The 24,467-nt window shown below is 37.9% G+C and overlaps 3 protein-coding genes across 9 annotated transcripts in view; all 3 read right to left on the bottom strand.

Moving 5' to 3' along the window:
• Window positions 1-1,246: 1,246 nt before the first annotated feature.
• On the bottom strand, window positions 1,247-2,075 carry LOC108608150 (ficolin-2-like). Its single transcript, XM_017999397.2, has 2 exons — window positions 1,457-2,075; window positions 1,247-1,395 (listed from the first exon to the last, which is right to left on the bottom strand). Exons 1-2 carry the CDS (start codon window positions 2,047-2,049, stop codon window positions 1,248-1,250), a joined length of 741 nt encoding a protein of 246 aa, XP_017854886.2. The 5' UTR covers window positions 2,050-2,075; the 3' UTR covers window position 1,247.
• A 517-nt stretch (window positions 2,076-2,592) lies between these two features.
• Window positions 2,593-4,623, bottom strand: LOC108605447 (ficolin-1-A-like). Its single transcript, XM_017995169.2, has 3 exons — window positions 4,491-4,623; window positions 2,816-3,284; window positions 2,593-2,755 (listed from the first exon to the last, which is right to left on the bottom strand). The coding sequence occupies exons 1-3, from the start codon at window positions 4,621-4,623 to the stop codon at window positions 2,593-2,595; spliced, it is 765 nt and encodes a 254-aa protein (XP_017850658.1).
• A 1,639-nt stretch (window positions 4,624-6,262) lies between these two features.
• Window positions 6,263-24,467, bottom strand: part of LOC108594271 (lachesin) — a 34,323-nt gene continuing 16,118 nt past the window's right edge. For 5 of the 7 annotated variants that reach the window (XM_017979403.2, XM_017979404.2, XM_033294574.1 and 2 more), the window contains exons 4-13: window positions 21,802-21,899; window positions 20,767-20,912; window positions 20,090-20,151; window positions 16,708-16,866; window positions 15,264-15,392; window positions 14,276-14,410; window positions 13,175-13,324; window positions 11,395-11,481; window positions 11,074-11,334; window positions 6,263-6,677 (exon numbers count right to left, since the gene is read on the bottom strand). In XM_017979403.2, coding sequence (XP_017834892.1) covers window positions 6,511-6,677; window positions 11,074-11,334; window positions 11,395-11,481; window positions 13,175-13,324; window positions 14,276-14,410; window positions 15,264-15,392; window positions 16,708-16,866; window positions 20,090-20,151; window positions 20,767-20,912; window positions 21,802-21,899 — 1,394 coding nt within the window. In that variant the 3' untranslated portion in view covers window positions 6,263-6,510. Of the gene's footprint in view, window positions 6,678-11,073; window positions 11,335-11,394; window positions 11,482-12,656; window positions 13,325-14,275; window positions 14,411-15,263; window positions 15,393-16,707; window positions 16,867-20,089; window positions 20,152-20,766; window positions 20,913-21,801; window positions 21,900-24,467 lie in introns of those variants that run through there. The other 2 variants (XM_017979406.2, XM_033294583.1) reach the window with 2 other exon arrangements.

Genomic DNA, 24,467 nt, shown 5'->3' with positions numbered 1-24,467 from the left:
AGTGCCTAACGGTAAGTGCCAAAGGTCATAGTGCAAACATGTGTGTTGTTGACACAGCCTATAGCTTATTTATTGAATGACAACAATTAATAAAAAGCCATAATTGCAGTTTCAACTGCAAAAAACAATTAACTGGCAAATTTTATGTGATTACAACAGCAAACAAATTGATGCTATCAATTACAGCAATATTAAATAATAAAAACATAAATAAATTTGCCAGCTTGTTAAATGTGCAACCAAAGCCAGCGCATAAATGTACATAAATTTTCAATTAATTTTTGGTTTTTTCACAGTTTTAGTTTCACATATTTTTGTCAGGCTGTTGTCAACGGTTTTGCTTTTGTGGCATTTCAACTGAATTACAGCGTAAGTATGTGTGCGTATGTGTGTGTGCGTGCGTGTGTGTGTGTTTTGGCGTCTGCTGGGTTTCCGTGTATTGCGCTCTCAATGTGTGTGCATGTTCTGCTGGCTTTATTAACTTGGCCTTTTGTGTCTATGCCATAGTACGGGCCATACCAAGCTTGACTAACAGCTGCAGCGGGTTGGAGGTGCCAATGTCTGCACTTTTTTTTTTTCGTTGCCATTTGCGGTGCAGCGCGTGTGAAAATGCAACCAAATTGCCGTAGCAGCAATTTTTATAGCCCCTGCCACTGTGTGTTGCACTGTAATAACGAAGAGCATGTTTACTTTAACTCCCTGCATGCTGCCGGATAGAGAGATAAGCTTAGCTGTATTATTATCAGGGTGCTTAGCATTTATATTGTTATGATAGCGAGTTGAGTATGAGTTGAAAGCTTGAAAGAAAGCGAAAGAGAGAAAGAGAGAGTGAGACTAAAAAAAGTCTCATTTATAGTTAATGTATATAATATTTTAATTGCATTTTAATATGAAATATTGTTAGCTAAAAATACAGAAAACTAAAAATAAATGAGTTGTCGAACTTGTTAAAATGTCATGATTACAATTTGGTCAAAATGTTAAAAAGTCGCACAAGACAATACAAAACGAATTTCAATTTTTTATATAGCACATATTAAAAAAAAATACTTAATACTTAAAATACTTTAACATTATATCCTATAGCTTTATACATTTTGAGTTTATTCAAAGCTTTAGTTTATTTATCTTGCAAACAAAATTATTTTATTCATTGAGTCCAGTTAATGGTTGAATTTATATTTATTTTAATAATCACTTTTTAAATTTTAATTACGAATCAAACGTTAAATTTCTTTGGCTTAAAGTTAATCCTGAAGACGATTGCATTTGGGTCGCACCATCATCTGAATATTTTTATAGGAATAATAAAAACCACGCCAAAAGGACCAAGCCATGCCACAATAACCATGAGCACTGTTAAATTCTCCACTCATATACGCGCCAAACAGATTACTAAATTAAAGAAGAATTTAGTAAGCTTAATTAACAAGAGTATAAGCATTATATACATTACCTCTTCCAACCTTTATTATACCACCAACCGCCTCTATAATCCACAGCATAATCTATCGAATTAAACTTATCGAACGTTGCAAATTTACCATCCACATGAAACCTCAGCCCATCGCCAGCATCGCCTGAATAAGCTCCCAAGATTTGCAGCTTATACGAGTCGATCTCACTGCTTATAACAAATCCATCGTAGTTTGCATATCTCTTATTTCCATCAAAGTCCTCCAGATAAACATAAAGCTCATGCGCCTGACTGGCGGTAATAGCGTGCAGATTCTCCAAACCAATGAAAAACTCGCTAGATAGATCACCAAAGCCTTCCTTGTACATAGTCCAGTTGCGATAGAAGTTTACACTGCCATCAAAACGACGAGCGATGATCAACCAACCATCTCCAGCCAAAGTTGAGTCACATAAGGCCTTAAAAGGCTTTGCGCCTGGCACTTGGATGGTATACAAGCCTTCCCATTGTGGGCAGCTTGAGGGATAGAAACCTTTAGTTAGACTACTCTCGTTCATCTCTAGCCGCGGCAAGCTCTGCGCTCGAGCAACTATGAAAGCCAAAGCCCCCAGTAGATAGCAAATATTATTCATTTTGTTGTACTTATTAAGGCCGTAGATGAATGTTAACTAATTGTGAATTTTTGCCAACTGCTGCTTTTTATAGGTAAACTCCGATTTGAACTTATCTACTCAGTAGACTTTTTATCTGTGCGAGGAACTATTTTTGATTAACACATGTTTTGAAGACTTTCACCCTGTACATTGTAAATAATACAATTGAATAACAAAATTATGAGTAGTATCTTTAGAATTATATACATTTGCTGATAAGCGAGGTACGGTAGATATGCAATTTTTATTTGGCAGCACTACGACAACATTTACGACAAATACAACAGGCAAAAATCATTTAGTTCTATGTTTGTTATGAAAAATATATACACTTAGCTAAACTTGCAGTTAGTCTGAAAGATTAATTTGTAATTTAGTTGAATTGATTTGCCTTAGTTTCAAGTACTAGTTGAACAAAGAGTCCTTAGACAAATTAATAGTTAATTGCACTGCCTAAGGTACATTCCAATTTAATTAATTTAAAATAGTTATTTTAATTGAATCGAATCAAAGGTTGAATAATCAGTTGGCTTTAAGTTGAGTCTGAACGCAATGGCATTTGGGTCGCACCATCATCTGAATTTTTTTATAGGAATAATAGAAACCACGCCAAAAGGACCACGCCATGCCACAAAAACCATTAGAAGTTTTAAACTCTCCGCTCATATACAAGGCAAATAGATTACTAATTAAAGAAAAATTTAGTTAGCTTAATTAACAAGAGTATAAGCATTATATACATTACCTCTTCCAACCTTTATTATACCACCAACCGCCTCTAGAGTCCACAGCATATGCACAGTCGCCACAATTAAATTTATCGAAGGTTGAAAATTTAGCATCGACATGATACCTGAGCCCATCGCCAGCATCGCCTGAATAAGCTCCCAATATTTGTAGCTTATATGACTCGTTCTCACTGCTTATGGCAAATCCATCGTAGCTCGCATATCTCTTATTTCCATCGAAATCCTCCAGATAAACATATAGCTCATGTGCCTGACTGGCGGTTATAGCGTGCAGATTGTCCAAACCAATGAAAAACTCGCTGGATAGATCACCAAAGCCTTCCTTGTACATAGTCCAGTTGCGATAAAAGTTTACACTGCCATCAAAACGACGAGCGATGACCAACCAACCATTGCCAGCGAGAGTTGAGTCACATAAGGCCTTGAAAGGCTTTACGCCTGGTGCTTGGATGGTGTACAAGCCTTCTAAAGGTGGGCATGAAGGATATTTCATGAGCGATGTTGAGAGATCAACTTGGCCCTGCTTCGGTAAGCTTTGCCCGTCAGCAATCATGAAAGCCAATGCTAGTAAATAGCTACTAAATTTCATTTTGTTCTGATTATTAAATGATCTTCAAGTCGTATATGAATATAAACTAATTGAGAATTAATTGCAACTTTTGCTTTTTATAAGAAAACTTAGCTTGGGACTTATCTTGTTATCTTATTATGATAAAATGGTGCAATTGTTGGAAGGGAAGATAACAATGATAGTTTTTGTCAAATTATGTTCAATTGCTGATCTAATCTACTCAGCAGACTTTTTGTCTGTGCTGGAAGCAACACATGTTTTTAAGGCTTTCACACCAAGCATTGTAAATAATATAAATGTATAACAATAATTGCTATTATTGGATTGAAAAAAAGATGAGTAGTATCTGTAGAATTATATACATATATTTTCTGATAAGCGAGCTACTCAACGATAAGCACGTTTGATTGATTTATATCGCAATAAACTTCCGGTAGATACGAAACACAAGATGAACAACTAAAGTGATATATGGAGCTTACTTCCCTTAGACCTCCTTCATATTGTGTTGATTTTATAGCTGTGGCTTATACATTTTTTATCTAATAGGTATGCGAATTTAATTAAAAATCATAATTATATAATTAAATAATAAATAAAAATGAGTCTGCATATATTACAATTTGGATTATAAAATTTTTCAAATTTTCGACTAATTATTCTATGTCTTCTTCTTTGATATGAAAATTCATATGCACATTTTTAAATTATTGATTTTCATTCTGATAACCTTACTAGGATTAAAAAATATGAAATTTGACTAAATCAAAAGACAAAATTTTTCTTTATCCAATTTATTTCAAATGCGGTTTAAAGACTTGACTTTGAAATTATTTTGTTAAAAGTGAAAAATACATATTTGTAATAAAATACAAACAAGCCATATCCGCAGTATTTATAGATGAACAAGATAGCATTTCGGTCGCACCATTAGCTGCACAGACTTATAAGAGAATTGTGTACCACGCCACTTATACCAGACAATGCCTTTGGCATATAACGATTCAGGAAACTTGCCGTTTAGATACATGCCAAAGAGATTGCTTTTTGAAAAGAAAGCCAATGAGTTTGTTTCGATTAGCAACTAGCTTTAGTATTACCTCTCAGTGCAGCCATCACTCGTGCCATACCAATAGGCTCCCATTCGTTGCACGGCACAGTCTTGTGTAGAGTGATCGGTATCGAATGTGGAGAATTGGTTGCCTTCATGCCATCTGAGCGCATCACCAGCATCGCCAGAATAAGTTCCCAGCTTTTGCAATTGATAACCTTGATTTGCTGAACTGATTATAAAATCATCATAGCGTGCATAGCGACTTTGACCGTCGTAATCTTCTAAATACACATAAAGCTCATGCGCTCGATTGGAAACTATGGCATGCAGCTTGTCCAAGCCAATGAAGAACTCGCTAGATAGATCACCAAAACCTTCCTTGTACATAGTCCAGTTGCGAAAGAAGTTTACACTGCCATCAAAACGACGAGCGATAACCAACCAACCATCTCCAGCCAGAGTCCAGTCACATAGTGCCTTAAAAGGCTTCACGCCTGGCACTTGGATGTTATACAAGCCTTCCCATGGTGGGCAGCTTGATGGATATAAAAATTTTTTGTTATACTCGAAAAATTATATTCGCCCAACTCCAACTTTGGTAAGCTTTGCACAGCAGCAACCATGAAAGCCAATGCCAGTAAATAGCAACTAAATTTCATTTTATTAAATGATCTTCAAGCCGTAAATGAATGTTAACTAATTGGGAATTTATGGCAAGTTCTGCTTTTATGGAGAAAATTATCTGCGGGCTAATCTTGTCAACAGTTTTGATGTCTTTAGTTAGTGATAAAATTGTCTGATATATAAATATATATATATAACATAAGATAACATAAGCAGTTGCTGTACAATTTTGTTTAATTGCTGATAAGCGAGGTTATTTGTATTGCAATGAAATTCCATATAGAGCATAAGCATTTGTAGTCAGCATTGTGAAAATCTTATTTAAAGGTATTATTGCTGAATTATATAAGAAATGTAATATCTTAATATTGAATTTAATTTGAATTTTCCTTTTATCCAACGCATCTTATAGTTCGCATGCTCCATTGGCCTGCAGCAAGCTCTTAAACTTTAGCACAAAATGGGAAAAAAATATTAATAAAACTAGCCACATTGGACGTGCTTTTAATTGGCCGCTCGTGAGTTTATGAGGGCAGCACCAGACATTTAATTTATTTTAATAATCACTTTTTTTTTTTTGTTAGTGTGCTGTAATTTTTTTTGCCTTTTATTTTGTAGTTGCGCTGCGCTTTTTAAATTAAATTATAAGGTCGCCAGCGTTTTTTTGATGATGTTCATGGGACTCGCACTACGTATACGTAATGAAAAATGCAGCCATGTGGGTTGGCTCACAAAAAAAGAAAGAAAATAAACTGCTGTTATAAAAAGTAAACAAACTACGAAACGCAACTATAGCTATTTTTAGCGTGTGTTTTTTTTTTATTTTAAATTAAATAATTAAATGCAGTGCAGCCAAAGTTAAGTTTACGTTTGAGTTGAGCTAAGTTGAAAACACACACACACACACGTTTAAATTATTCAAGACGGCATTTGTTTTTATTTTCACTTGTTAAATAAAATTACAATTTACATATACATATATTATTACAGTTATAAACAATTTGCGGTGCATTAAAATCAAGCTTAACTGAGTCTCAAGTAAAAGTGATTGCAACATTTCAATTTCAATTTCAATTTCGATTTCAATGACTCTAGCCTTAACTTAATGCTAATTATATAGTTATAGTTGTAGTTCGTTTGTTAATTGTTTGCATATAATTGTTTGTTTTTTTTTTTTTTTGCTTTTTTATGCTAATACTTTGTATTTCCGCTTTTATTTTGCTTTCTGGACTTTCCATAAACAACAACAACTTTATACATTTATATCGTATTGGATGTAAGCAATAAAATAAAATTAAAAATTAAGTGATTTTCATGCATTGCCCAAATCGATGTGTGAAACTTATGTCTAGTATATATGTACCGTTACATATGTATAACTCTAAATTGAATTACGCTTGCATTTAGTTTGTACAAATTACGCGCTCAGCAGCATTTGCGCCCTACTGCAGCCACGCCCACAAGGCAACGACTGAGCTGAGCAAGCCTGGCGCGTAAGCCCAAGTTGTAGCCAGACTCTTGAGATCCTGTGTGCGATCCATGTCATCGGTGAGCGATTTGGCATCGTGTTTAAGTGTATTGGAGCTCTTGCCATCCGCTCGATCGGGCGCTGCAATAAAGCAATTTATAGTTTAAACTTTAGCGCTAATGTCTTCGGTTGCTTAATCAAAAGTCATGTGCGTTTGTTTGTGCCATATGGGCATGTCCTTTTTTTCAATTATGCGCTTGCCACACGCCAACGAGCATAAACAATAGACAGGATGCGTTTATGGCCAGTCATTTGTAGTGCGAGGCGAGAGCAAAGCGAAGCAAACAAAAATGTACAGCAGCAAACACAGCGAAGAGAAAGAGAAAAAGAAAAAACCAAACCAAACTGTTTGTCAACTGGCCCTCGTTCTTGTCCAGTTGCCTGGCCATGCAAAAGGACACCAATTGGACTGTTGGTTGGTTGGTTGTTGGCGAAACGGAAAATGGCAACTAAAATCGAAAGTATTTTTCTGCTTTGTTTCAATTTCACTTGGCAAATTGTTTCGAATTTTATTGCTCAAGTGCGTTAAGCTCTGGCCCACACACATACATATACATACATACATATATAATAAATAGCGCAGCAGTAGGCGGGCCATCAATTTAAACTGCAGCTTTCATTTGGTTGCAGCTACGTGGCTAAGAGCCAGACCAGGCTATAGCTATAGCCCCATTGGTCATTAGTAACATTGTTGGTTGCTTGTTAAAAAATTTAAAAAATTGCTGCCGAACAAGCTTGCAATTAAAATAGCTAAGGCATGACAAATGTCGTCTTAATTGCCGTAGTTACTATAAATAAAAAAAAAGAATGTGCCTCAGTCTATTTAAATATTTTGTTTGTTTTCGATTGGCAGCTCAAGCACTTGACTCAATTTGTTCGGGCCGTAAGTCAATTGAACTTTATTGCATTGCAATAAGTTTTTTGTCATAACTGTAAAATATATATAGCGCATATATATACATATAGATTGAACTTGTGCTCGACGTTTTGTTTTTAACGAGTAACCCTTTTATTTTTATAACGGAAATGCGCAAATTGCTTTGCACCGGGTCGAAAATTTATTTTGTGTCTGTCCTTTTTGGCTTTTATTTTTCTATAAGCAGCTTGCCACCACCAACCCCCAGCCCACCAGCCCCTGCGCAGTTCAACGAGCTGACTACTTGCTTGTTTTGCTGGCGTCTGCAAACATTTTCCATGTGTGAAAAGCAGCAGCAGCAGCAGCAGCAGCAACAACAACAAGGAACAGTTTTGCTTCAAGTCTGTGTCTGCGTGTTTGTCCTGCTGCTGTCGCTTTAGTGTCCATTCGCTGTATGTGTGTGCGTGTGTGTGTGTGGGCGACTCTGTGTGTGAGTGTCTGGCTGATTTTTATTGACGCTTGAGCATGTGTTTATGTGCTTGTGTGTATATATTTGTGCTAGTCCCAGCGGTGTCTTTAAAGCGCTTAACCATAAAGAAATGCGAGCCAGGACCAAACGCTCTTTGGGGTCGAGCGCTTTAGCTCAGTCGCTCTCTTTCTTATAGGCTCAACTTTAAGTCATTTCTGCATAATTCTTTACAAGCACCCCGGGGTGTCATTCAAACTAAACTCGTTCAAGCTAATAGAAATAAATGCTGCAAAGTTGCACATGAGTTGGCAACTTATTGATTTCTTTCAGTGCATGCTGCGCTCCATTAGCGCTCAGCCTGCGGTTGAGGCTTATTGCACCTCAATTGTTGCGCCTGTTGCACTTACAATTCGCGCACTTGAGACTTACTTCACGAACAGACGTGGCGTATGCGTTATGCTACGTTTTTATTTATTTGCTGCTGCTCTTTGTGGCTGCTGCTGCATTTAACGCCATATTGCTGTAACAGTTGCTCGCTTTAGCGGCTGCATTCATAATAAAAAAAAATGCATAAAGCGTACGCCTGCAGTCATTTACACTTGCACAACAAATTGCGGCATTTCATTTACTTTATCATCGTTCGTGGTCTGTCTCTCTTTCTGTCGTTCGCTTGCGGCCGTTGGCAACTGGCAAAGCAGCAGTCGAGCAAATTATAAGCAAATTATTGCTGCCAAGTCATCATCATTGTTGTGTGTCTGCCTCGTTTTTATTGCATTTTCTTGTAATTTGTGTCATATTGTTGTCCATTGCAAGCGCAAATTAAAAACAGGCAACAGCTCAACTTACAGTTGGCCACAACAACGTTTTTTAAATGAGTTTAAATGCGTAAATTGGCATTTAAGACATGCGAAAATATGAAAGGTACTTCATTAAAACTAAAGCAGCACATATGACAACCAATGCATCCCATACAGACTCTGATTGGAAGATAAGCAGTTTGCTGATTGCAGTGAAAATATCAATTAGTATTTCTCAGTTTTCATATAACAAAACTTATGCGACAATTGTTTAAAGTTGTTGCTCAATTTGTTGCCTTGTTGGCTTAATTTGCCAGAAGAAAAGTCTATTGAATTCAATTAAAATATTAGAGCATTGTAATAATTATAAACTTTATACGTTTAAAAGCAATAATGAAGAACTAATTTATTTTGAGTGGTGATATAACTTATTATATCCAGACGCTGTAATGTAGTTATATATTTTTTAACTATTTTTTGTTACGCACAAATAATTATTGAAGTCAAAGTTTTAATAGTTAGTTACTCAAGTAAAAACAATCATTTAAAAAAATCGGAAATTTAGATGAATGATTATTATTATTTCGCTTTACAGATAAGCTAACAGATTAAACAAGAACTGTCTCTCTCTCTCTCTAAGTTTGTTTTAGTTGAAGCCGCAGTTGCATTTATTTGTACCATAAAGTGTTTTCAATCCTAAAGCTCTTGCACTTAATAATTTAAATAGTCTCAATTCTAATTTTCGATCGCTGCGCTGTAGCTGCATACTTAAGTTTTTAGGTTTTGCTGCCAAAATTCATACGCCCCATTGCCTTCACAGCTTCATCACTCATGCTGCTGGGCTGTTGGGGCTGGCAGTTTGGTAGCTTGTACCGCCGCCTTAAAGTGTCATGAGCTAGGACTCAGACTGGGGCTGGTACTTGGGCTGAGGCGCACAGCGTACGCGACATATGCAAAAGTCGACGGCGATAAGCGTTACGCCCACCAGGGAGTACTAGTCGTATAAGCAATATGCAATATGGTCTCTCTCACGCTCGCTGGGGCACGATATGTGCAACATCTAGCAGGTAATAAATCTAACTGTAAACGCAGCGCTTACGACGTTGCATGCAAAGGCTTGAAAGTTGTCGTCATAGCAGGCCCAGCCCTAAATACAGCCACACACCACCCACCGCCCAACACCCACACGCGCTGTCATGTTTGCTGCCCAAGTTGCTGTTACAGTCGACGCAACATTTTTGCTGTCGTTTGCCAAAAATTGTTGTACTAGCTGCAGGGCAAAACAGCTGAAGAGGGGGTGGAATGTGGGGGGGTCGCTCTGTGTGCAATTTGTCTGCAATTTTTATACTGCGCAGCTGCTGCTGCTGCCGCTGCTGTCCCTCGCCTCGCCAGCATTTGTATCTTGCACTCGTACTCTCATATTCAATTTGTTCGATTTGATTTTGTCGCTTGCATTTTATTTTAGCCAAACGCGTATGCAGAAATTTTCCACTACAACAAGGCGCCTCTAAAGTTTTATGCCCCGCTACACAAGCCGAGAGAGAGCGAGTGTGTGTATGGGATATGGATATTGTCACCGATTGTGTGTGGAAAGTGGGAGTTGTGGAGCTGCTGCTGCTGTAAAATTTTATGCTTATTGATTGGCAGTCGAAGCAAGCAAAAGAGCGAGCCAGCTGGGTGTGCTTATAGCTCAGCTCAGGGTCACACTCAGACTCACACTCAGACACAGAGCTGATGTGCAAATGAAAATATTTCAATTAAATTGGTTGCTTAGCAACTTGGCAACTGCATGTGCGCACTATTTACTTTGCTTGACTTTAAATGAAGTTTGGCCAACTATTCGGTTTGTGGCTGCTTAGGCCGTCACAGAATTTTGTCTGTCAATCAATCGCAAGTTGAGCTCGCACACAGGCTGCAGTTGAAACAAATATCCCAGGCTTATGCTCGTTATTATTTATGATGATTGTACAATACGGCTGCGAACATTAGCAGCACATTACGCTAGACACTTTCGCATGCTAGCAAGTCATAATTTCATTGCCAGCTGGTCAACGACTAAAGTATATATATATATATATTTTTTCATAAGCTCAGCCCCCAAAAGTATCTGTGTGTAGCTAACAAGTGTCAACGATGTGCGGGGCCAGAGCCCTTAAGCCGTGCTAAAGTCGTTATGATTTGTCATAAACATAAAATAAATGGCCAAATATTTATGGTCTGCTGTGTCAGTAGCTCGAGCTCGAGCGCTCGAGAGCCAATAAAATGATTTAGCTGAAGGGTAAAGCAGCAGCAGCAACTGCCAGCAGTTTTGGCTATAACTTATTCCCCAGGGATAGCGAGAGGCGGCGCACTTACCATGATGCTGCTGCTGTGGATGCTGCTGATCTCTGCCGCGTGTGGTGGCTGATGAATGATGATCCTGCAGATTCCATAGACTCGAAGTGGAGCCCATATAAACATTGTTTAGCGTCGAGGGCGGCTGATCAATCGGCTTGAGTTTGCTGCGTTGCGATTTATTGTTAGCAGCTTGCTGATTGTTGTTGTTGAAGTTGTAGGGATTCTTATGATTGTTGTTGTTGTTATTGTTGTTGTTGGAGTTACTGCTGTAGCGTTGCTCTATTGTAAGATATGTTATTAATCAATTGATCGACTGCCATTGCTTTGATTTATGCTTACCTTTATTAAACTTGCTCACCACGACAGGCACTGTATTGATTGATACAGTGGGTGACATTGTTGTTACTGTTGTAGTTTGTGGTATGTCTGCATGAAAAATAAAAAAAATAGTTAGCAAGCAAGCAATGTGTGAATAGAAAAGGATATTATATTTTCTAAAATTTAACATTTTATTGCTTGATAGACTCTCTTTGCTTCGTTTTTAAAAGTAACTAAATATTAATACAAATTGTATGCAAGCTGCTACTCAATGTAAGACTGTTAAACTAGCTCAACAGATTGACTATAATTAAATATATAGACATTATTTAAATTATTAAATATGGCAGCTCGCCCATTTTAATGTTTAATCACTACCAGTTCAAGCACAACTGACCCACAAGTGGCCTCGCTTGCTGCCTGCCCATCTGCCAGACTCCCACACAAAGTTGAGAGCGCAAACCACTCAGAGAGCGTAAGCAACAGTCAATAGCCAATCAGCATTTCTTGCTAGCGAGAGCAGCGCTGCTTGTCTCTTTCGATCGCGCGGCTGCGACTAAACCAAAGCGTCGCTGCTTTGTTGCTGAGAGAGCGCAGAAATCTAAGCAGAGAACGCAAGCTCTTCAAAGAGCGTAAGCAAACAGCCAACGGCCTGCCAGCCAGAGCAGCGCTGCTGCGGCTTATCGAGAGCTTGCTGCTGCGACTGAACGAAAGCAGCACTGCTTTGTTGTTAGGCTGCGCTTTGTTTTTACTGCAGCCACAAGCAAAGCCAGAGCATGAAATTAAATTGTATTATTATTGAACTGCTTTAAATTTAAATATTTAAAATACATATAGTTTGTATAAGAACTCAATTCAATGATTGTTTTAAGTATATACCGTATTTTTATAAGCAACGGTTTATATTCCTCGTTGCTTAATATGTGAAAATAATATAAATATTGCTTTTTACAATAAATTAAGTTATTTCAATTAAAACTGAATTTAGAACATAGTAAGCAAAAGTTGTAAGAGAGTTTATTTACTTTGACTACTCAAATAATATTTTTTAAATATTATTGCTTTGCCTAGAACGTCAAAATCTAAAGTAAAAATATGTAAGCTGCTTAGAATGTTTATTTATAAGCTAGTGCAATGTGTTGCAAACTAATAATTAGTTGACTGACTATGCAAGTGCAAGTCAAAGTTCTGCTTGCCAACTATGAAGCTAAATAATTGATTTGCTTAGAGGAGAGAAGCCATCAGCATTGCTATTTATAATAACTGATACGCATATTGAGGTGCCCATCGATTAATGTAAGCCCTTGGACATGTCATTAATCGACACCATTGAAAGCTGCTCATTATGCATATATAGTACACTAAATTTACACCCCATAGTGAGGTGCTTGAGCCATGACTGAGCCAGTCAAGCAGCAGCAGCAGCAGCAGCAGCTGCTTGTAAGCTCATAAATCAATCAATGACATTTTGAGCCCACACATAGGACAGAGAGACATATAAATGTTTGTTCATGGAAAGTGATAGAGAGGCGAGAGCTCGAATTTGAAACCCATTGACCTGTGTTAAGCCAAAGCTGGAGCAATTTCTTGGCATTTATTATGCACATTGTTTTTGGTTTCGGTTGTGTGTGTGTGCTCGAAATTAATTAAAAGCGACAGTTAGGCAAATAGTTGGGGGTCTCTAATTGCCATTGGGCTGTCTGACTTATGGCCATTGTGGCATTTACACAGTTACAGTTACAGTTACATTTATGTTTATGGTTATGGTAATGGACGTTGTTTGGCTATTCGAAGTACTTACGATACAATTTGATCGCACCATCTGTGTCGCCGAGCGAGTTCTTGGCCACGCAGCGATACACACCAAAGTCCTGGATGTCAACATCGTAGATGGTTAGACGCATTGTGATTTTATAGCCCGCCTCGAAGGTTTCCGGCACGAAGCGTTCACCTGTGCAGAGAGTTAGAAACAAGTTGAATGAGTTGACAGACAGCCGCAATGATATTTGAATAAAAATAAAATACATTTAATCTTGTCTTGTGGTTGTCTCAGCTTGTTTTCATTTTAATTTATACAATACTAGAGCACCCCATTGGGTGCGCCTTGCCATTTCGATTTACGTTTGAAGCTTAGCAATTCAGCTTTACCCAAACCGTAGTTAATTATTATGCAAGACAACAGCCAAACTGGCAACTGATTAGTTTCACTTTAAGTTGCTGCACAAATTTAAGAGCCGACTTAGCTTAAGTTGCCACTCGGGCAAAAATCCACGGCAATTTGAACGCAAAGCGACTCCATTAAAAACTCAGTGCTCGTCGAGTAAAAACTGCGCACAACTTCAACTGCTTTTGACTTGAGGTCATTTTCAATCACTTTTCCATTTTGTGTCACGACGCAACTTGAAAACAACATGAGCAAAAAAGAAAAAGCCGAAAAGAAAACGGAAACTGAACTGCCAGCGTGTCTGTGACTTTTTCGCTGGACTAAAAGGGATAAAGGATCAGGCAATGCGGTTTCGAGTCCGCTGTTGAATACATTTTTTGTCGTCGTCGTCGTTGTCGTGGTCGCGGTCCGTGCAGTTCATTTGCCGTGCAAGATGAGTGGGCGTCTGAGTGAGTGAATGAATGAATGGTGGTCAGCTCTTTTTTTTTTTAATAGCCGCAGGAAATTAAGTTGAAATTTTCGTCTGCAAGTTGAAGTGCAATCAAAGCGCCGCTTGCCTTACAAATTAATTACATTTATGTTATGCTGGCTTCAATTTTAAATATTATAGATTAAAGCTACGCAGATGTGTTATAGAGTATAAAGAATTGAGCTCAAACTATTAGATAAATTGCTGATAATAATTGAAATTAAAAATAAATATCTATAGCTATATGAAAGTTAGTTAAGTCAACTTACCTGGCACTATAATCGTATCGTTCTTCATCCAGTAATTAATGGACTTGGGATACGCCTCCGATTGGCATTCCAATGAAATGTTCTGCGCCAGAGCAGCGCCCACTAATTGATTTTGTATCCAAATCATTGGCGGAACTGCAAGCGATAAAAGCAATGCCGCAAAAACTGTAGCAAGAACTGTTTGTGTGTGTGTGTGCGGAATGTAATTGTGTTGGCTCTGGCATGCGGCATGTGGCATGTGGCAGCGTGTGAAAAAAAGGTATGCGCGCATTTTATATAAAATTCCATTTGTTATTGTTTTGCCAATGCGATTTGCTTTTGCGGTTACTCTTTTATATATATTTGCGCAACTAATTGCTTTTTAATTTTGATTGGAGCTACGCGCTGCGCTTATTTATGGCTGCAAAAGCGAGTAGCTTAACCACGCTCAGCTTTGTTTATAAATTGTGCAGCGCAGTAAGCGCAGCGCGCCAGCAAATTGCTAAGCAACTTAAATTTTTATTTAATTAGCGCAACAGCAAGAGCGACAGAGAGTGCAAGAGAGTGCGCTAAAAAATGCTAACTAGCTGGGGCACACTTAATTATTTACTTTATGCATGGCACCTAAGAGTATGCAACACAGACAGACAGCGAGCACTGAGCAGGACGAAGGACAAAAGAGAGTTGGGTCCTGGGCTGGGCTGGCTCTCAGGCAAAATTAAAATGCACAGCATATTTTCTATGGCGAGATTTGAAGTGGCGCTTTGTGTTACGTTGTCTGTCTGTCTGTCGTGCCTGTCGCTCTGTTCTCTGCTCTACACATTGCTCATACGCCACCGACAGCGCTCTCCACATTGCTCTAGCGTAAAACTATAAATATTTAAATATGCAAAATTGATACGGGCCAACCAGACTGTGGTAATGCTGCTTGCCGCTGCCACCGCCACTGCCTACAGCCTTCAGCCTCAGCATCGTTGGGAAACTAAAGTTATTTGCCTGCAATACTTACAATGCACAATGAGCATGACACGCTTACTAACGGTTGGCGGTATGCCATTGGAGGCAATGCAGAGATACGCGCCCATATTCAAGCGATTCACTTTGGCAATGGTCAAAAATGAGCCATTGTATGCAATAGCTGTAAATTGAGAGCAAAGTATATTTATTAACATTTTTATTTAAGCACATTTGTTTAAATAAAGTTTTTATTTTAGAGTTATTCAAGCTGAAGTGCACAAATTAAAGATTTTAAGCCAATTAAATATATTTTACATATTAGCATTAGCTTAAATAGAAGCTATTTATTATATTAGAAATTAATTACATATTAAATAAAATTTTATATGAAATTCTATAGAATTATTTCAAAATTATAAATGGCATAAATTTGTGGCCAGTAAGTTTTATTTCAATAAAGTTGTTAGTCGAAGAAAGAAGAAAATTATATTACAATTTTATAATTGATTGCCAAACTTAAAGTACGAGCTATTTGCTGACTTTTATATTCACATTGAAATTTAGTTTATTTTAAACGAAAATGGCTTAAATATAAAATAAAATATTCAAAATAAAGTTATAAATTATATATTATTATTATAATTTAAATGATATATAATTAAAGCTAAGCTAATTAAATGTTTTTATGATCTGCCGCTTAAGCTAGCTTAGACTTAATTAAATCTTTATTTAATATTAAATAATATAACAAGGATTAAATGAATATTTTGTGTGTATTTATACTTGATTAATGATTTGCAAATTTTTTAGAACTCAATTTTATTTATTTGAGCTACAGCTCACTCGTCCCTAATCAAATCTGCCATATTATTTATTCATAGACTTAAGGCACATGCAATTTAAAGTTGCACACAGGACTAGCAACTTGCTGTTTTTGTTGCTTTGCTTTTGCATTTTGCAATGTCTCATGTGGAATTTATGGATTTGCCAAGGGGCAAGGACTTTTAATCAATGAGAACTTTTTCTTTGCATTTGTGCACATGTCATCATCAAAGCTTTGGCATAAGCTTAATGTCAAGTCGAATTTGTCTGCTCAATTGAGCAAACTAGTTGTGCATGTTTATTGCATGCAGCTGGCATTTGATTTAAAAATTGCTTGACTTGAGCGTTTATAAGTCATTTAAGGCATTAAGCGCAGGCTGCTAAATTATATAGTTATTAGCACACTTGGGCAGTCACGAGCAGTTAATTATAGTGAGCTGTGGTAGCTTTTTAGCCAGCACCTCGAGCTAATTATAAGCGCGCGCTCCGAGTCGGAGCAGCGAGCAATGAAATTGAAATTTAATGCAAAGCAAACACGCAGCAAAGCTGCGATGCAACCCAAAACTGTAGCCGCAGTCTATTTGTCATGCATACAGCAATTGACTCACACACACACACACAGACAGACAGACACTTGAACTCGCAGTTAAACACGCTAGTGGTTGGTCACTTACCCTCGGCCCCATTGGGCAGTGGTATCAGTTCGCCCCCTTCGCGCCGCCAGGTTATCGTTGGTGTTGGCGAGCCGGTCGCTGCACATTTGAGAGTCACATTCGAGCCCTCGCGTATGACCATATCGGTGCTGGTGGGATAGTCCAGTATGTCTGGTGGCACTGCAGACAGACAGAGAGACAGACACACACACAGCGACAGTTACATGCAGTTATGGCAACAGTTACAAGCGAGGTTTTTATTCATACGCCGCGTGGGCCGTTCGCAAGGTGTCAGCAGTTGGCAGCCATACAGTTATGAACATTATTGTTGTTGTAGTTTGGTTGTCAGCAAAAAGAGAGAGAGATAGCGAGAGTTATATAAATAAACAGTTTTTAGTAATTATTTGCACAGGCTTAAATTGATTTTAAATAATTGAGTTATGCAAAAGCAATTAGAGGCTTTTAATTTCAGCACAGATAGACTTTCCAATTAAAGCGTTGCTCGTCTTCATGCAACTTATGCAGAGAGAGAGAGCGACACAGAGCGAGTGAAACTTTATGCATTTGCAAGTTTTTTTTTTTTTTTTTTGTCTGTTTGACATATTCATGCAACATGCTGCTGTAGCAACTGGCTCAGTCCACTCTGTCTGTCTGTCTGCTGTCAGTCTCTCTCTGGGTGTTACTTGGCAATTAATTATAATTTTACGCTTGACAATTTCTCAGTTGCCCAAAAAATATGCAGAGCAGAGTGAGAGTGTGGGACGCTTAATGAATGTGCGTCCCGCTTGCGTTCACTTTTGTCAGGCGCCCCAAAATGAAATGTGTATTTAAGCAATGAAGTCCTTTTAATTTGTTCTCGTTGCAAACGTAGAAATATGACGTAAATCACAACAGTTCGGCAATTTAAATTACAATGACAGCTTCCCAACAAAGCTCAAAGCCCAACGTCGTCGTCGTCGTCGTTGTCGTCTGGCTGATTGTCCAACAATTGACAAAAGGCGCTGCTGACGCACATTGAAACTTAAAAGTCTTCATGTTAACAATAATGTGCATGTTGTACTTTTACTTTTCTCAAGCACACACACACACACATTACGTATACGTCATGTTTTACAAGCTGTACAAGTTGTGTGTGTGTGTGTGTAGGCGCAGAGCTATTAACTTGCCAGCTTGCTTACGATAATGGCTCAGTCATGACACATGCTTCAATCAGCAGCAGCAGCGGCAGCGGCAGCGGCAGCCAGTTGAGTGGGCTTGGCTATACATCTATTAAATGATGTGTAATAATTTGCGATAAAAGCCAATTCAGTGGGCTAATGAAAGTTGCCTCTTGACATTCAGCACTTATTTATTTATAAATGAAATGTATATGAAAAGTTTGTGTGAAAGTCTTTCAAATTTATTAAATACTGCTGCCATTTAATTCAATTCTGTTTATTTTCAACAGCTAAATACTATTTTGTTACTATTTTAACGACTCGTAAATAAAATGAGAATAAAAAGTTTATTTCTTGTGTCTCTCAAAGTAAAAGAAATACTTATTTATTTATTTCTTCAAAGCAACATTAATTTGCCTGCCAAAAAAAATCATGAAATAATTTTTGTTCGACTTGCAAAATGATATTTCAAAGTATAAAAATTTATATTATATACAATTTTCTATGTACTTTGAAGCAGTTAATATAAATATTTGCTACTTTGTCGACTTGACTATTGTAAGTAATAAACTCTCTGTCAAATTAAAAGTGTGTCAAATTTATTGCATACTGCTGCCATATTTGAACCTTAAATAAACACTTAAAGAGCATTACTGGTCGAGTAGCTAAGCTCGTTGCTTGTGGATTTAATGCATTAAAGTGTCATTTGTTTTTTTTTTTTTCACTGCACTGCACACTGAGTCAACAAATCCATTTTCGACGCCAGCCAACGACGTTTTGACACTTTCACACTGCTCAATTGGTAGCACCACCACCACCCACCACCCGATTTTGTGTGTGTGCACAATCAAGAAATGAGCCACAACTCTGCTGGACTTTACTACAACTGTCATACATCAAAGCTGACCGAGCGACCGACTGGTCGACTGAACGCTGAGCGAGCAACAAATTTCATGAAAATTGTGAACACATTTTCGGTGGCTCTTGGTCATGTTAGTCCATTTTGCCAGTTTAAAGTTTGCATTTTTTTGTGCGCTTAGTTTAATGTTTTTTGCTTCTTTTTTATGTGTGTGTGTGTGTGTGTGTGTGTTGTTTGTTTTTGTATGGCAGCCAGCCGCCGCATTGAATAATTTATATGAAACAATAAATTGTTGCGCCCATTGATGTTTTGCTTATGGTACTGAATAAAGCATTGTGGGCACTAAAGCGTATGTTATCGACAATAAACAATTTCGCTCTTTTTGTTATAAAATTTTATTTGATTTGCTGTGTAGTCGATTTGTTGATCTGACCATATTTAAATAAATATTCAAGCGTGAGAGCTGCGCTGATTGAAAGCGCAGACTTAGTTCATTTCGAAGCAAAGCTGCTGCATCAATTTCGCGCAGTGTAATGAATTTCGACATCAATGAAAACACAATCAACCAAAGTGGTTACTTACGGCCGCAGCAGCAGCAAATGACGAGAGAGTTCTGGACAAAAGCCCAAGCTATTGAGTCTCGGTAGCGCGGGCGCGCGCATTTTCCCATTTAAAATCTGTCTGGTAATCGAAGCTGGAGCTGCCTCGAAGCTTTTGCGTACGCCAGCTGAATAATTAACGTGCAGCGCCTGTAAACGGACACGCGTCGATCTAGGCGGGGGCAGGGGCACATGTTGCATGTAAATGGTTTCATTACCTGGCGCGCTGGGGCATTGTTTCACTTTAGACAACATTTAAACTAATGCGCTGGCTAAGTGAAATGGAAGTGTGTGTGCAGAGCTTTAAGAATGTCTGGGGCGCCCCCCCCCCCCATCAAAAACTCAATTAGCCAATAGTTTGGCAGTCGCTGCACAATTAGAGCCAATTGTGAGCTGCGAAAGTTGTGCGGAACTTGCAACGCCCTCGCATAGCAGCAACTAACTAAGCACTCAGCACTTGTTTGAGTAATTAGCGCCAGGCTACGAAAAAAAAAGCTAACAAAAGTTAAATTACTTGCAACAGCCGCTTGATTGTGGCTGCGCCATCAATTGGCTGGCAAGCAAACAAATTACAATTAATTCTACACTCGCAGTCGCAGTCGCAGTCGCTGTTATAAGCCATAAGCTCTCTCCAATTGCAGCCACACAAAAGCATTGCGGGCTACTAAAACTTTGTGAAAATATGCAATTAACTTAGCAAGCGTGCAATGCTTTTGTTACTCTCATAATGCTGCCAGTTTATAAAGCTAAAGTTGTTGTTTTTTTTTAATTCGCTTAGCAACACTTACCCACAACGTCTAAGTAGCCCACTTGACTCTTCATGGGATCCGTGTTTATTTGGCACATGTACCTGCCAATTAAAAGCAATTTCATGTTAGGCTAAGGCTACACACATTTAATTTTGATTTAAATTGCTTAAAAATAAAAACTTAAATAGTTAAAGAACAAAGCAAAAATGTGTAAAGCATAACAAATTATTATATTGTATAATTTAAAGCCATGGACAGTGTCAAATCCATGGGGAATTAAAACGAACTTGATTCATTTTATATAAGTTTATCAAATCTAAAAACAAAAACATAATTTTAAATTAAATTTTATAATATAATTTTAAATATTTTTTGTTATCCTTTTTCTTTATCGTCGACTGTACATAGTTTACATTAAATAAATAAATATCATTGAACTTTTCTGCAATTAAATACTAACAACAAAATTAGAATAATAATTTAATGCCAATCAATCAATATGAAGTACAAAAATAATTATAATTTTGTTGCTGCAAAAGAAAAAAACATTTATTAAAATGTGTGTTAAATTACATTTTAACTATAGCTTACAATTTAATTTTATTTAAAAATTAATATTTGTATTAAAATTAACTGTCAAGCATAAATTTTAGGCAAACACCTAATCAAATTCAAATTGATGAACTACTTTGAGTTAAATTTAATGCATCACTTACCAGCCTTTGTCCGATTCCTTTACATCACGTATACGCAATATCCAAGCACGTTTCTCAGCATGAGTAATGCTCATGCGATGATTTTTAGTTATGACGTGATTTTGTATCGTTAAAATGGTCTGTGTATCGACACGTAGCCACGCAATCTGAACAAAGAGCAAGAAATATTAAAGTAATGCAAACAATAGTTGCTAACACATATACAGCTGTCAGTGTGTGTGTGTGTGTGTGCCCCCAATGCTAATGGACAGCTAGCATGGCTGCAACTCATTTATTAGACATATAAAGTGTCGCTAAATGCAAATAATTTTTAACAGCTGCTACAAACTAAAACTAATCAAGTGCAATTGAGTGTGGATAAAAATCTTTTAAAAATTATGCTAAGCTTGGAGTATTCCGCATTGTATAGTTTGTAGTTGGAAATAAAACTATACAGTCCGGCGTACTTGTAGTTTGGCATGAAATGAGAAGCCAGCAAACTAATTGAAATATTTAACGCAGTACGCAACGTCGAAGCGCTCAAGTTATAAGGTAGAGAAATTGTTGTCTATGGCTTAGATATGAGACATCAATTCGCTAGCTTTCAATTTGTACGCTTAAGAACAACGAGCTGGGGCATTATTAAGTGTTAACATTACCAAGCATTAAGCATTAGAGCTGGTGGGACTAAGAGATTATCAATTTGTTGCGTGCGGGCATTGAATGGACTCGTTTAGGCTATGCGCCTAAAAGCCTGACTAACAGAAATTTGTGGCCAGGGCCCTGTTCGTTTTGGCCAACTCATTGAACAACTCGTTTTCTTTTTTTTCTTGTTGCCCAGGGGTGCGCAACGTGTGGGTTGGTAACTGAAACCCACAAACAAAACGAAAAAACACAACAGAAAAAAAAGGCAAAAAGGGTCAGGCAAGCATTATGCGTTTAACGAGAGCAAACAACTTAAGCAGCAGCAGCATCAGCACCCACAACATGCCACGTTTTATTTTGATGAAGTGTAAACTGTGCGGACAACAGCTGAAGCTGCTGCTCCCAACTCACCTTATAGGTCTGCAGGTTATCCACAACACATTGCAGCACAGCCTCTCGACTCACGGGCACGGTTACATTTTGCAGCGGCTCACCAAATTTGGGCAGATCTGTAAGAGTTTAAATAGTTATAACAATCTAATCTAAAACAAGGTACATAAAAGAGAGTTTCTGATACTTAAGCAGCGAAACCTCTGTATATACCTTTCATTGGACTAGATTGAAAGTTAACCTCAATGACTTTAAGCATATGTATATATAAGCCGTACGGTTCAGTTTGTCTTAGAATAGGGGAGCTTAACTTTTTGTTTGTATAAAGCTGAGAGCCTCAGTTCTAAGATAAATTGTTCTACAGCAGCAAACGCTTATTATTTATAATAAAATTTAATGCACTTTTACTTAAATAATAATTTCTTACATATTTATTTATTTATTCGCTTTGTATATATTGAATTTACGCTCAGCAAATGTGCGTGTGTGTGTGTGTGTGATTCGCCCCTATAGTTAGTTTATGCCATTGTTGTTGAGTTTTATTGTTATTGTGCTCATATTGTGGTTAGTTTTTGTTGCTTCAATTTATTAAATATACTTTTATGCTTATCTCTGAGCATGACAAAATTAATGTTAAATAAATAAAGCTTGTGTCAACCCTTGCTTAAATACAAAATAAGGTATAATATATATTTAATTCTCACTATTTGTTGAATAAAAATGACTCATCTCTTTCATTGTTACTCTCTATTTTATACTGGTAAAATGTATTTAATTTTATATATATGAAAGCAATTGCATTGGCTTAATTTTCGCGAAGGACAACAAAAATTTCTATCTTCAGCATTTCAGCTGCGTTAAACTAAAATCAATCAAATGAGTAATGGTTGTCCAACTAAGTATAAACAACTTTAATACATTGCAATAGCTTATTTAATTTATTGTTTATGTTTGGGTTTTATAAAACTTTTGTCTGTCACACAAGCATATGAATTATTGGGCACCAGCAGTTGTCGACTCTGCTGCTTGCCATCGCCGCCAGCTTGGGGCATGTTGTCCTGAATGTTGGTACGACTTGTCTCGTATTCATAAAGTAGTTGCGTTATTTCTGGCAGCTTATTCCAAGCCTTGGTCAATTGATCGGCGCCCTGTTCTCTGCAGCTTTTGTTCACGCAGTAATGAAAGAGAAAGTTCATAAATTGTTTCTCTGTTGCATGCTCGGGCTTGAGCTGCAGCAGTTGGCCCCACATATGCTCGGCAGCGACTTGTTTCAACATGCTGCTTAAAAAAATGTTAGAATTTTAAAAACGAACAAATAAATTTTGATGTCTAAACATAAAGAATGAGCTAACAATTGTTGGAGAAAAGGTTGTGACTAAAGCAGCTCAGACTGCTGCGATTTCAACAGTCAGTCGAATACTTGACGCTGTCTGGCGGTTTGCCTTAGGCCACTCTCAATAAGTCACTGAGTCAATCAATGCTGCAGCAGTCAGCGTAGCGTAAAGCACGCGGGTTTGACTTTAAGAGCGCGCGCCCGCAAGTATGCAACAGATTTGTGGTTTTTGTGGCCTAAGCGCGCTTTAAAACTTTCGAAATACGCCACACACACACACACACACACACACACATAAGCGACAAGTGTGTGTCTGTCTGTGTACTTTTGTTTGTCACTGTCATGGCAGGCAGACCACAACATTACGCATACGCCTTGAGAGTGAGAGTGAGTGAAGTTAAGACGACAACATACAGAAAATAAAACTCAACTCACTTGCACATCGGCGTTTTTGTTTTTCGCTTATATGCGGGGCACGCGTCAGTTAAAGCAAATCAACACATAACAATCTTGTACTCAAAATGCGTAAACAATGTGATAAGCAAAAGCAGTCAAGAGCGCTGAGCTGCGTGTGAGTGTGAGGCGCCCTCCCGCTCGGCTTTGTGGCATGTTTATTGATGTGGCATCAAAACTCTCACCAGCAAGGGGTAAACAGAGCTCAGAGCTCACAGCTCCACAACAATGACAGCAACTTTGTTTGTGTTTGCGTTTGTGTTTGCCTTGGCGTTGTCATGTTGCTTATTTTTGGCCTAATCTGTGTGGCAACATCACGTTCTTGGCTGTAGATAACAGCGCAAACTGTTAAGAGACTAATTGAACATCATGGAAAACTATGAAGACCTAAACTCTACTTAAACTGCATGCAAATTAGCAAATGCTGCACACACTTAAAGAGCAGACGCCCAGACGCTTTAAATGCTTCAACTTTACTTTTATGCTTGAGTAGATAATAATAATAGCGCTGCCAAAGCTCTGACGCTGTTGTTGCCTAATAGGCTCGATTACCCAGCTCCGCATTGCGTCAATAAAAATTTGCCACAGACTGTCCCCAGCACAAGCGCACAGCACAGTCGCTTAATCTGTCTTGCAAAGCCACACGCACTCGCTCGCTCGCTCGCTCAGTCGCTTTGGCTGTTGTTACATTTTTGTTGCCTTTTGCCAACTCATTTGATTTGCGCGCTGCTTATATTGATATGAGTGTGTGTGTGGGTGAGTTGCTGTGTCTGGATTGCGTGTATTTTTATAGCATACTTTTTGGCGCGTTCGTGTGTAAATATGCGCAAATTCGCACATTGAGCGAGTGAAAGAGAGAGGGAGAGCGCAGCTAAGCACTGGGTGTGATTGTTTAGTAAAT

Source organism: Drosophila busckii, chromosome 2L (genome assembly GCF_011750605.1).
Source record: "Drosophila busckii strain San Diego stock center, stock number 13000-0081.31 chromosome 2L, ASM1175060v1, whole genome shotgun sequence".
In the NCBI taxonomy this organism is placed as follows: Eukaryota; Metazoa; Arthropoda; class Insecta; order Diptera; family Drosophilidae; genus Drosophila; species Drosophila busckii.
Note: the sequence above shows the minus strand (reverse complement) of the source record. Positions and strands in the feature narration are given on the sequence as shown.